Genomic DNA, 13,972 nt, shown 5'->3' with positions numbered 1-13,972 from the left:
CAAAATGTTTCCTTCTAGAAAATATTCCAAATTTACAAAATTTGAAGTTGCCTGTTCTTCCTAGAAAAGACTATTGCTGCACAGGATGATGGCACATGGTATCTGATTGCTTCCAAAAAATTTTGAAAGTGAGGTACATTTTTACAATAGGTTTTAGCAAAAAGCATTTGTTTCATATCCAGTACTCCTATTGGTACATACATTTGTACCTAGTGCGTAAATGCTTAACACACTTGTGTTTTTGTGACAATGAAAATATGAAAAAAATGGATTTCTCGCAACAAACACAATTTCATAGATGCAAAATGAAGGATACGATAAAGATGTGAACCTAAAATTAAATTTTGGTGCAGATTAACAACTTTCCTCCCCGAAAATGTTACAAAAGTTTCTATAACTCGATGCAATATTGTTTACCACACTCCTATTGCCAATCTTTTGCCCATGCACCCTTCAATTCTTTCTTATCGACTAAAAATAGTCGCAGAATCTTAAACTTTTCCCATTGCTATGACGATACATATCTAAATACACCTCTAGCAATAAAAGCAAAGTTTTGTATCAAACACCTACAAATCTAGACACTGTTCTTTCTACCGTGCAGAGTCTAAAAATTGTAAAACCTACACCGTTTCCTATTATTTACAACAAACATCACAGTACCAACAAGCTATCTATCACTAGTGTTACCAAAAGAAAAGTTCTAAATTGGACCTCAATCCTCCAAATTTGCTGGCGTCATTAGTTTAATCAATAAAAATGCACTTTGCCTAACTTTTACTTTGACCATGGAAATATATTATCAACTATACATTGGGTGGTCTAAGAGACAGCAACAGAACACAAAAATAAGATAAAGGAAACGATAAGTATGTACAAAGTTAAGAAAATTGCCAGCAACTTAAAAACGGATTCTTATAGCCATACAAGCACTATTCAGAAGGGCTGGGCTTCTTGCAAACCAACTAAGAATTTTACTGAACAAAACTAAGTATTTGGCTTTCTCCCCAAAACACTTTGACGAAATTTGTATGGTGCGCTACAAATAGAGTAAATAAGGCATCTTTCCCTACAAATTGCAGGAAATAGACATTGGCTGCCTATGCTTTATGGAAAAGAGGCATACAGACCCCCCCATTGTGTTTTTCCAGTTTTAAGCATTTTCCTTTCAGATCACAGAAAAAAGTTGAACAGATCAATTAAGGTGGCCTTGAAACAGAAAGCCTCATTCAAGTTTTCCGGGGAGTAGAGAAAGTTTACAAAAGATAAATGTTGAGCTGAGTTGGTTCTTTTTAGAAGTGTTGTTGTCGTTTCTTCTTGGCATCCATGGCGTTGAGGATGGGTTGGCGCTTGGCTTGGTAGCGCCGCCGCAGTTCCTCGATTTCCCTCTCCATCTCCTGGTCCAATGTCTCAAATCTTCTCCGCAGCTCGTCAGAACTCAGGTTCTTCAACTACAGGGAACGACATGAATGTGGAATTTAATGTTCCGGCTTGTAAGGTAACTGACACAAGACACATCTTGGAAAAGGATGTAGACATTGTTTGCATTGCATACCTGGTAAACTGCTTCATGGCATGATACACTAGGTTTGCATAGTTAACACACCAGGCCTAGGTTTGCAAAGTTGCATATCTGGACAGCTTTATTTGATGCACTCACACTAAATGACTGTAATTAAGTAGTATAACACTGTTTAGTACGTATGCTTGCGGTAGAACGTAGTCTGAACGTAGGGGCTCGACACATTTTTTGTGTACGCATGTCTGTGTGTGGATTTTTCCTAAGTAAAGAGGGGCAAACTATTTAACAAAGACCCCTATTCTTTTTTATTAGTGTGGTAGGTTCTTTAATGTTTGCAAGGTGTGATTCTCCTCAAACATGGGACCAGGGCTTTAGCCAGCTTGAATTTTTTTTCCGTCAGCCAATTCCCATTGTCGCGAAAACCGCAAAAATTAAGTTAGAAAGACAGAACTGAGACCTTGAAAAAAGGTTTTTAATGAGATTATCGTATGCGAAAGGGCGCCGACACACTAAGTCAACAATCATAACAATAGCAAAACAAACAGTGTGTGGCTTTGCGACCGTGGACAGCGTCCCCAAGCCGCCTGTAGCTTCCACCAAGAATTTTGTCCATCAAGGTTGAAGGATTGGTTAAAAAAAAATTCCGTCACACGCAGCAAATTTCCGTCAATTTTTTTTTTTTTTTCTAAATCAGGTTCGTAGGGCCTGATGTTACCATCATGGTGATGACGAGCGGCCCATAGCGACAACTGTAGCAGCATCTCTTCTCCCTAAGTCAGAAACATCAAGCTTAAGCAAGCTTGACTTCACTCACTCAATAGGCGAAGCAGGGGTTACGAGGCTGCTCGGGAAATTCCCTACCCCATTTTGGCCGGAATGGTTTGATCCGCTCACATCACACCATCGCACATGTGGCGGGTTCTTTTACGTGCCCGGGGTGTGGCTCTCCCCAAACACGAGTCCATTTAACGTCCTATCCGAGGGACGACTCCTTTTCACTTGTCAATGAGTAAAGTGAGGAAAGTCGTGTAAAGTGCCTTTCCCAAGGGCACAAGACCGGCAACACGGCAGGCGGATTCGAACCGGCGGCCTCTCGGTCACGGGCCGAATACACTACCACTGTGCTACGCGGCCCCATCATTGACGGAAAAACGGACGCTGGCTAGAGCCCTGCATGGGACCCTCATAGGAAGTTCTGTCTGAGGTACGTCCCTAACTGAAGCTACTCCTTTTCATCTAATAGGAGTGAGGAAACTTGGGTCAAGTGTCTTTCCCAATGTCAACAGGTATGCCAGGAGCATCAAACCCAGGACTTTAAAGGGGCATTCCACTCCAGACAGGACTGTTATTTTCCGATAGATATTAATTGTAGAAGTGACAAATGTATGCTATGTACCATTATACGAAAGAGTACCCATTAGCCCCACGCGCATCAAAAAGCATTCAGTCTTCTACAAAACTCCCGAAGTACTCTCTAATTAAATCAAATCAATCTCAGCCTATGGCTGAATACAATGTGCCTGACTTAAGTTAGGATACAAAGCTAATTTCAGGGGCGCTAAGAAAAACACGTCTAGATATGTGTTCTTTGATATCTTGTGAACAATTGACCTTCTTGGTGTGCTTAGCGCCCCTCATTTATGCCGAAAATATTCATGATAAAGGAAGTGTCTATACCTATAGGGAATACATGGGTAGGGTCTGCATGGGTTTAGTGAGTGTCATATTGTTTTACAAACACGCGTTGTGTAATTCGCCACAAGTGGAATTTCACAAAAGGTCGGCTGATCATGTATTCATTGATACATTATCTATTGGAAAATAACACTCCTTCTGGAGTGGAATGCCCCTTTAAGACAAGGGTCTGAGCTAAAACCTCAGAATGAATTTGCCATGTTAATGTGTTTTTGCCAAACTCCCAATATTCCTGTTCAAACTAAACAGAACAACACAAACACTCACAAATTCAAAGTCTCCGTCCTGAAACGGTCTCACGAAGCCGTAACCCTCGGATGCAGGCCTGAGAACCGGACCCGGCTGGATCTCTGCCGTGATGTTCCCGTTGGCGGCGGACTGGCGGTCTCTCTCGTCCTGTTCCTTCTTCTCAAAGTGGTCCAGGAAAGACGGACGATACTTCTCCTTCTTGACTTTGCCTGTTTCTATTCCTGTGGTAAAGATGAAGCCATAATAATGAAGAAATGTTGAACATTCTGGAGAATGGAAATGGAAAAAGATGCACAGAATATGATCATGAACAATGATTTTTACCATCATACTTTGACCACAAAAAAATATATATATCATTACTAGACATTGCAAATATGTCACAGTGAAACAGTGCAAAGAGCAGGTGGTAAGCATAAGATGTTAATTATCAATTTATCTGCTAATCTAAATACTAAATTAGTATGCCCCTGTAGGTAATCAAATCTGCTGACACTATTTTGCCTGCCAGTCATGAAATAAAAATGAGTGCTTGTTTGTGAACATAAACTTAACACATAGTCCATGTATATTCTCAAAATGCAGTATAATTACATAAAATGCATCAATAGTTGCAAACCTTCCAATCATGTACTCTATATATGAACATGGTTAACTCTAAGATGTAAATATATCAGTGACAATATTACTTTACGTTCAATGCAAATACTTTGTACGTCATAACAGATACTGACTTCTCATAGTGGAGTCTTCATCTGTGTCTTCGTCAGAGTTGATAACCATGGTACCCAGGTCTGACTCCAACATGGTACTGTCACTGTGCTCGATCATGGTACCAGCAGTACTGCTCTCTACCATGGTACTGAAAAAAAAACACATCAAGTATGGTACTCAGGTCTGACTCTAACATGATACTGTCACTGTTTTATCATGGTCCCTAAAGTTCTGCTCTCTACCACGGTACTGGAAAAAACACACCAAAAAATAGGTTTACATTGTATGTCATATTTCCACACCGGGGCCCGGTCAGGCAGCTTTTTGGAATGAAAAGTATGATATAAAAGACACCAACTTAAGCATAGTGATTTTTCATGTAGCTAGCAGTACTAGTAGTGCCAACCCCAAGCTCGGACATTTTACATGGGATCGCATTCTTCATTTCGGATCCAGGGGCCCTGTGTATGAGGGATCTTCAAGCGTAAGCCTAAAGTGTCAAACCCTTGTATGTTAAAGAACCCAACACACCTACCTTGAAGAGTAAGGGTGATCTGGTGCTTGGCTAAAATATGCAAGTCATTATCAAAGCTGCATTGCAAAACTAGGTAATGAAAAAGCGTCATACTTCGTCCTCCGTAAGAGGTTTGACCACTTTTAGTAGAGGTGCAATGCAGCTTTGCTACAGCTCAAGTGTTCAAACAATCCCAAAGGGCTATCTCTTCTCTTGCTGGCTTCTTGTATGTCCAGAGCTTTGATGCCTTTGGCTAATACTAATAGGTCAAACTCCACATATGCAGGCTGACGAATCTACAATGTATGTCCCCATCTAAAAGTATGGTTTACGATGAAAAAGGAAGAGGCAAATTCTTCAGAAAACAGTGAAAGACTTACCTGTCATCCACATCAGTCATGCTATCTCGCGGTGTGTCCGACGCTTTTATCGTTCCTGTGTCGTTGTCTTCTCCGAGGAGCATCGTGCTCGCGTCAACATCATCATCCTCTTCTTCCTCCTGTTGTCATGGCAACAGCATCAACATCACTGTCAAAAACTCCTAACCATATTTACGGATGTCTATGTCTTTTTTTGTATCATTACTACTAACAGCTATTTCACATTTCTTTTATTGTACAGTTCCTTGATTACAAAAAACTTAGTACTGTTGCCAAACAAGAAATCTTTCAAAAACACTTATCCTCTTATTATGGCTTCTCCTTTTACACTTGTTCAATCCTCCACTGCCTAGCAACACATAACATTCAACCTCTTTCCCATGTGCTGTATCCATGGTTACTTAAACTGTTATTATCATATAGCCAGGCGCCGCGGACCAATCAGAAGGCCCTGTTCCATGTTGGTTATGACGCTGTAACACATTATTGATAGATTCCAGCCAGGCTTTGCTCACTCAGTGGTTTTATTCGGTGGTTATAGCAAAGGACCAGGCGTTATGACACGATATACACCTCGGGGCGGGTCGTTAATCCTTAAGTATTGTCACCAAGCGACAAATCTCTCTTTTTTTCTATCACTTACCGGGCTCTCCTCTTCCACTTGTTCCATTCTCCGTTGCCTAGCAACCTGTGCCTCTGAGATCATCTCTTTCAGGATGTAGGCTGGCTTGGCTGCTCGGATGAAGGGATGCTGAGAAATGGAGGAAACAAATTAGTTCATCAACATCACATAGCAAGCCTGAGTACCATCCTCCGTAGTGACCGCTGGCTCGGTACTTTTGCTTGCTAAAGTCCGTGGTTAGCAAGCGAACGTATACTGAGCCAGCGGTCACTACGGTGGATGGTACTCAGGCTATCACATTGCAAATGACCCTAGCAAAAACTAGCCAACCCTAGCCTTTTTGGTCGACCACTGGCAAGGAACGAGCTGGTAAGATTATCAATCTGACATTTCAGTGAAGAAAATTGCTTTCCAACACCTTATTTCTCTTAATATAGAGACATCCTATTGGAGACATCCCCAACCTAAACTACTAATTTCCACAGTGTGAAGTGAGACAATTTGTTTAAACTGCCTTTCACGAAGGCAATACATCAGTAGCATGGCAAGGTTTGAAACAGGACCTCTCGGTTCTGGGCCAAATACCCTGCAGTTATGCCACATGACCCCACATGCTATAAATTACTGTACCTGTAAGAGTTGTGTTGCAGACGGCCGTTGCTGGGGGTTCTTGACGAGACACTGAGACACGAAGTCAATGAACTCCTGACTCCACTTCTCAGGGTTCCTGAAGGTGGGAGGGGGTTTGGTGGGGATCATGAAGATGGCCTGGAGAAGAGGGAATAGGTGAGACATACATTCATGATTGTAGCAGGGTTCTAGCCAGCACCTGTCCTTCCGTCCTTTAACAGAATTTGGCAGCTGGGGACGGAAAAAGATTTTGCCCATTCTGTCCTCTGTGATGGACAAAAATCGATACGTTATCAACTTATGATATAATAAAACTGTCTGCCTTGTGTCATTTTTCACGAAAACCTAAAGCTGTTGAACATCTTAGTCTACCAGCAAAATTTACACCTCAAGATACAGGAAATAGCGTTTCAGAGGGTCTAGATTTCAAAACTAGGTACACCAAAGATGCGATGTCTCACACCTTGGGTGCTCGATAGGATTCAAAATCGCGGGCACGGAAAATGGTTTCAGGCTGGCTACAACCCTGCATTGTAGAGTCAAACCTACCCAGGAAGCCTAAAAAGTAAATATGGCATTTACGTCAATGAAGTTTAGACATCCAGGTAATAAGATACGCTAAAAAGCAGTTACATAAGCAACAGTTACTGGATATGATTTTGGAAATGGTCAGACGTTTCAGATAGTATTCAACATCTTTCGTCAGTGACACTGACAGTTGCTTGATTGACTGCTTTTTGGCGTAATATGGCTTTTACCCTAGTTTTCATTGAGTTACATGTAAATCCTTGTTGATTTAAATACTTGGATGACATCTGCATGCTCATATTTTTTCGGCCATTTTCAAAAAAGTTTTAAAGCAATGTTGTAAATCGTGCAAAGCAGTAGCAAAATGAACAAATGTGTGACATAGATTTGAAAATATATTGGAAAAGATGTACTTATGTCATACTATGCCACAGTCAATTCCAATGTCAAAGAAGAAGAATGTGAATTTTGCCAAAGAAAAAATATGAAAATCTATTGTTCCATATATGTTTACACATTTGCTCAACCTTCCTGACCCCTTTTTTGTTCATTTTTTTTCAAAATTTCATTTGTACACTCGCCTCAGTTTTGGAATTCTTAGAGGATGTAATCTATATACTGTAAATTCAGAAATTTTCACGGTAGTTTTATGTTTGCGGTTTTTCGTGGTGGACACTTCACTGTGAACTTAAAACCACCACGAACATTTTCCATGGTAGTAAGAGACTACAGTGCATGGTGCTACCATGAAATTAAAACCACTACAAACACTCTGATTTCACGCTACCATGAAAGTAAATCCTAAACTTAAATGCAATTACAGTAATCAAATCAATGTGGCCCAACAGTGACTGACTCACCCTCATTGGGTGGATGTCTGCGTACGGAGGCTTTCCCTCCGCCATCTCCAGCGCCGTGATTCCGAGCGACCAGATGTCCGCCAGACAGTCGTAGCCGATCTCCTGGATGACTTCCGGCGCCATCCAGAACGGTGTGCCAATCACTGTGTTCCTCTTCGCCATGGTGTCCTGAAAATAGCAAACAACATTTAAAAAACTGCTACTGCAGTGCCAGAGCAACTTGCTGGGGGGCCCAAACCCACACAACTTCTTCCTTACAATCTCATCCTAACTGTGTTCCTCTTCGCCATGGTGTCCTGAAAACAACAAACAACTTTGTAAAATGACACTACAGTTCCAGACCAAGTTGCTAGCGGGCCTAAACCTATACATCTTCTTCCTTACATCAAAAGCTATCTGTCACCACACTACCATAGCATGTGCAGTATAAAACACACAAAAAGTGGAATACTCAATTTCTGGTTTTAAGTTGACTGACAGTCCTTCTGTGTCCGAACCTGTTTCTCAGGCGGCTCGAAATTCATTTTTGGGATAAGGTGCACTGGTGCACCCAGCTTAAAAAATTGGGTGCACCAAAAATTTTTTGGGTGCAACACTTAAATTTAAGTAGAATGTTAGAAAAACCTAGTAAGAAAACATAGTTACATGCTATCAAATTCTTAAACAAGTACCATGACAGACATTTTTATTTCTTTCTAACCCTTTAATAGATAAAATAAACCCAAGAAAATATTTGCGTGCACCCTGTGCACCCACAGAAAATACTTGGGTGCACAGTTCCAATTTTGGGTGCACCTGGGTGCACATGCACCCAGTAGTTTGAGCTCTGTCAGGTATCAGATTTTAGATCTCTTGGAAATATGAGTAGAGGGCAACCATGGTATCAACAAATGCTGACCAAACATATGAAGAAACTGTTATCCTATCATGGAAACGAATGCTTTGTTCGTTTCATTCTAAAAGCCCAACTTGTCCTTTACATACATGTGAATCACAGTACTCTTAGCCTAAATATTGGCTGATTACTCGCCACAAAATATACAATAGGGGACACACACACGCACACACAGCTGATGACCCAGATATGGCTCATTGACCCCTGTGCCGACACCACTTACTCTCTGCCCTACCTACCGGACACTAAGAAATCACAACCACAGCTTCTCCAGAACTCAAGATATCAACATCGGAAGTTCCACTTCAGTACCATACCAAGCCACTAGGGGGCCAAAAATCCTCATCGAGTCACCTATCCATATTTGAAGTATTAAAAAAAAGCCATTTAAGCCTTCTTGACCCCTTGCCCTTTGAATGGACAATCTCTGAATAAACTGACCTGAGTAAACTGACCTGATTCAACTGACCATAAAGAAACGGTGACTAAACAAACTGACCAATACGTAAGTGGTCATACAGTGAAGACAAAAAGGGGACAGAGAGATTCTACACTACCGGTATACTCTGTACACCATACAAACAGGAGGTATGTACGCTTTCTAATCTGATAGAATTGGATATACACAAATTCAAGATACTGGTAAACCCTGGCATCTACCATCCATGAACAAAGTACATGTAAAGACTAAGTCTTGTTTGTCTTCCAAGCTATAGATAATGTTGCCACGTCATCAATAGGTGGCAGCTCTTCTGTGCATTTTCTCAAACTCAGGCTAGGTATGTTTTCCCTGTTAGGGTAAGAAATATATTGTTTTTGCTAGTGACACTAGTAGTGTGTTCTTTTCCTTTCTTTCTTCTTTTCCTTCTGCCAGTAACCAATCAGAGCTTAGGTTAGATATCAGCTGTTGTTTTGAATATGAGCAATTACTTTTTCCTCAAACACAGTACTATAGGGTGAGCCTATTGGTGCAGTATAATAGTTAATGAGCAGTTCCAAAAACCAAGCAGATGTATTAGTTTTTTTCTTCTTTTTACTCCAATGAAGTGCTCATGGCATAGCATAGGGTAAGCCTAATGGTATAGTATTGAGGGTCTGTATGCTCTTTTCCGTAAGGCGTAGGCAGGCCTTTTAATTTCGCGTAATTCGTAGGGAAGCTATTTTATTTCACGTAATTCGTAGTGAGGATGGAAAATTGACTGTAAAGCGTAGCCAGTGTATTTCACGTAAAGCGTAATCTAGCCTAAAAATTTCACGTAAAGCGTAATCTAGCCTAAAAATTACCCGTAAATCGTAGCCTGGTCTCCCAAAATTCATAAGTCGAAGGGTAGTCTACCAGTGAATTTAGCCCCTCAAAACATGGGAAATTGCGTTTCAGATGATCAAGATTTCAAAATTTCCCTTGCAAATCCTTTCACATTCGGTCATCGACAAGCCAAAATATGTATCGGAGGCCTCGCCCTCACCTTTTGCCGTTAATGGGAATGTTATTGAAGGTAGCTAGCTTAGTCTGGCAGCAAAATTTGCCTATCAAAATGCAGGAAATATCATCTTAGAGGTTCAAGATTTCAAAATTTCCATGGTCCTCCCGTTGCGCCGCCTCGTGCCTTTGGCGCTCGAAATGCTGAAAATATGTTGGGGATGTGACGTGTCAACCTCAAACACCTTTTTTGCTGATAGAAATGTCATTAGATTTAGCTTTATATAATATCCATCAAATCAAAATTTTCTTACAAAAACTCAGGACGCGGCGTTTCAGGGGTAAGGATTTCACAAATTTCCCGGACTTCCCTTGCGACGCCTCACCCACACTGAACTGTGCATCGAGTGGTCAATGCAGCCACAGTTTTCTCAATATCATAAATCAAAACATACCTATCATTTCGGGTTTAAGTTTCTGGTGGCCTGTGTAACGTCACTGTGTGACATGAAAACGTTCAACATGAGTACTAACCAGATACGTTAAGTTGTTGAAAATTTCCATCTAATTACGGACAGACTACTATAGTTACATATGCAAAAGGCTATTATCTCCTTCAGTCTGTTCATTCGTGATTCGGTCTGTTCATTTGTGATTCATAATCACCGGTCTAACCAGTTTTTAGGCATAAAGGCAGCTCCGAGTCCTACTGCCTACATACCAGACCATCTAAATCGACACGGGCTGTTCTCGGCATTGACAGGTAAAACTGCAGTCAAACGTTTATCTTCACTATTTGTTTGCATTGTAGTAGTTTCGTACTCTACAGAATGTTTAAATCGGTAACACCAATTCGGTAACATTTGTAACTTGTTCTTTATGTATCCGGATTTTCTTGTCCGGCTTAACTTGGTCACTCCCAATCCCTACATCCGAATGCCTGAGAATGCAAAGAATGAGTCAAAGCCTGTGTAGGCTTACGTGTACATGTGTTTATAACAACACCTACATGTATCTACTCGTTGATTTCTATTTGAGTCAATAACAGAAACAGCAAGACAGAACATTCAGGCCGACTCTAGTATGTGGTTCATCTTTATGCTTGACAGGAAAATTGGGCAACATCTTTAAATAGCGAAAACCGTTGCCAGCCTTTCTGAATTTAGCGTAAAACGTTGCCGGCCTTCGTGAATTTAACGTAAAGCGTTGTCGATCGTCCCGAATTTAGCGTAAAGCGTTGTCAGGACCCTCCATGCAGACCCTCAGTATTGTGTCCAAGTAGCCTGACAAAATGCTACGGGAAAAACATTCTGCATTTTCTCGAAAATGTTGCCTCTTTAGTTGACTTACAAGTTTGTTGGTTTCATCAGAGCACAATGAGTATTGAGGAGACCATCTGGGAGTACAAGGGGGTTTGTTTCCCTCGGGACCTCACCATGGAAACCCTCGACGTTCTGCCCGACTTCCAGATTCGAGACGATGACATCGTTGTGGCAACTTTTCCAAAGACAGGTATTTTTGCACATTTTTAAAATCGATCTTAATCTTGATGATAAATTGTTTATTTTCTTTTACATCTATGGCCATGTTGATTTGATTATACATTTTTGTATGTATTACAATTTGTACACGTGTGCATATCAATTTTTGGCCATATCCAAAAATAAAAAATGAGCCAACATATGCCTTTAGAATGCAAAAAATATATAGGAAAACAAATACCAATGTCATAGAATGGCAAGGTCAATTCCAAGGTCATAGGGGAAGATGTAAAAGAACATACATGAGAAAGAATCTATACCACATTCTGTGTTTTCAGTCATTTGTTCAACCTTCCTGACCCCTTAGATTTCACAATGAAGGCAACTTTTTATTTGCACACTTGTATCAGTTTTGGGGTTCCCAGAGGATGTTATCTGTATAATCAAATGAACATGGCCTTTTCGATATTCTGCTTTTTTTTCCAAGGGACAAACTGGCTGGTGGAGATAGTGGCTAAGATCCTACAAGCTGTAGGAATAACAGACAGGAGCGGAGAAAACTTCATTTCACCGGGGCCCTTGGAGTTGAAGCTACCAACACGTCCACACCCAGGCTATGTCACACAAGCAGAGACGCCCTCCCCTCGCCTTATGATAACACACCTGCCTATTGAGTTTCAACCAAAAGGGATATCTAAGCCACAGAATAAGGTACATCACCAGAAGAAAATCAAATAGTACACTGTAGGGGTGGGTCAGTATGATGTACCGGTACAAAACGCTTTTTTCTTGTTGGACCAGTCGACGACCAGACCTGAAAAAAATTTAGTGGACCGGATGTTGGACCTATTAGAGAATGAACAAAAGTGTTTTGAGGTGTATTGGTTCAAGAAAATAAGAAGAGCGAAGTAGAGGAGAGTTGACCCTTTTCAAGTGAAGTATTTCCTACTAATTATGTAAATAAGGACTAAAATTTTTTTGCAAAATTTGTCTTAGCTCATGATCTTCTCTACCAATTGAAAATAGCAAAAAAAATATACTGTGGTATTTTTTTATAAATCATCTGACCCTAATTTGCATGATCTTTGTCTAACAATGTTCACCTTTACTTAGATTCATAGTGTCGCAAGTATGCAAATGAGGTTCACATCTGCATGATTTATATCTATCACCATTCCTCTCTTTCTCAATTACAAAATAATGTGACACGTTTGAGAGTCCTATTGTGGAATTAAGTATGCAACAAAACAGGAACATACTGCCAACAGCAATACTCTTTGTTCATATACTCCTGGTAAAAAAATTTCTACAAATGTATAACTTGACTTATGAATATATCTTTATTCTACTTGATAACCTTAAAAGGTGAAAATCCTGGTGCCTATGAGGAACCCAAAGGACACAGTTGTGTCACTCTACCATTTTGGCAACAAAGTTATGGAGTTGACTGGTGTACGTCTGACGGACAACATTCCATTCGATGCCTTTGCTCAAAACTTCCTCAACGGAAAAGGTAATAAGTACATAGACAGAAAATGTTTCTTACAAATGCCATACTAGTATCTTTGTTTTCCTAGAGAAATTGTTACGTATACATTGTTAACATCATGAATTTTAAAATATTTGTTGTGCAAGCATTTTGGAATGATTACTGGTACTTCTTACTTTAATCAAACCTTCCATTGAGTAGTGCTCTTTCAGTGTGATTTTGTGCATACCATTTACTACTACTAGTATTCTCCAAGCAGAGGTTGAGTCCATTTGTATAGTAGTAGTTGGGGTTTTACCGGCTCGCTCCTCTCACTACTATATCTTCGCAACTCAACCTCTGCTTGGAGACTAAAATGTACATGATGACTGCACACATAACGATATCGATACATACATGTTTATTTATATGTATGATGATGTATAGTGCCATATGGACCATATGAAGACCATGTCTTGGGTTGGTGGCAGATGCGAGACGACCCCCACTTCCTCTTCCTCAAGTATGAGGACATGAAAAAGGTACATATAGAGCACGCTAGGGATGGGTATCGGTTCAGCGTACCGGTACAAACCCAGTTTTTCGTATTGGACCGGTCCAGAAAAACCGGACCTGAAAAAATTAGGTAGACCGGATGTTGGACCGATTAGAAAATTGACAAATTATTTTATAAGGCATTCACACGTTTTGGCGCTTGTAGGTGGAAGAAAATAACAAGAGTGAAGTGGAGTAGAGTTTATAGTAATTTCTACCAAGTTTTACAGCCAATCGTACAGGTGCAGTTATCGTTGTAGGATTTTAAAACGCCAGTGTAAGTCTAATACTCCACCAAACAGATTTCTTTCTAGTGAAATGGCCATTGGTATGAGTCATAGTGCATCAGGTCCAGGTTCAGGTCCGGACCTGGACCTGATCCTTTGCACCTGAACCGGACCTGGACCTGAATTTTCTGTACCGGTACCCAGCCCTAGAG

At 40.6% G+C, this 13,972-nt stretch overlaps 2 protein-coding genes across 4 annotated transcripts in view; one reads left to right on the top strand and one right to left on the bottom strand.

The window, feature by feature from the left end:
* Window positions 1-235: 235 nt before the first annotated feature.
* The window catches only part of LOC118404268 (serine/threonine-protein kinase 3-like), a gene marked incomplete in the record, with an annotated part of 24,841 nt that continues 11,104 nt past the window's right edge, over window positions 236-13,972 (bottom strand). Inside the window, 7 exon segments of the mRNA XM_035803327.1 lie at window positions 236-1,451; window positions 3,485-3,687; window positions 4,201-4,328; window positions 5,075-5,193; window positions 5,718-5,825; window positions 6,327-6,464; window positions 7,715-7,882. Of these exon segments, the coding sequence (XP_035659220.1) occupies window positions 1,293-1,451; window positions 3,485-3,687; window positions 4,201-4,328; window positions 5,075-5,193; window positions 5,718-5,825; window positions 6,327-6,464; window positions 7,715-7,882 (1,023 nt within the window).
* Window positions 9,090-13,972, top strand: part of LOC118404269 (sulfotransferase family cytosolic 1B member 1-like) — a 6,302-nt gene continuing 1,419 nt past the window's right edge. For 2 of the 3 annotated variants that reach the window (XM_035803328.1, XM_035803330.1), the window contains exons 1-5: window positions 9,090-9,197; window positions 11,400-11,541; window positions 11,998-12,221; window positions 12,876-13,023; window positions 13,426-13,520. In XM_035803328.1, coding sequence (XP_035659221.1) covers window positions 11,406-11,541; window positions 11,998-12,221; window positions 12,876-13,023; window positions 13,426-13,520 — 603 coding nt within the window. In that variant the 5' untranslated portion in view covers window positions 9,090-9,197; window positions 11,400-11,405. Of the gene's footprint in view, window positions 9,198-10,707; window positions 10,793-11,399; window positions 11,542-11,997; window positions 12,222-12,875; window positions 13,024-13,425; window positions 13,521-13,972 lie in introns of all 3 variants that reach the window. The other variant, XM_035803329.1, reaches the window with a different exon arrangement.

Source organism: Branchiostoma floridae, chromosome 17 (assembly GCF_000003815.2).
Source record: "Branchiostoma floridae strain S238N-H82 chromosome 17, Bfl_VNyyK, whole genome shotgun sequence".
In the NCBI taxonomy this organism is placed as follows: Eukaryota; Metazoa; Chordata; class Leptocardii; order Amphioxiformes; family Branchiostomatidae; genus Branchiostoma; species Branchiostoma floridae.
Note: the sequence above shows the minus strand (reverse complement) of the source record. Positions and strands in the feature narration are given on the sequence as shown.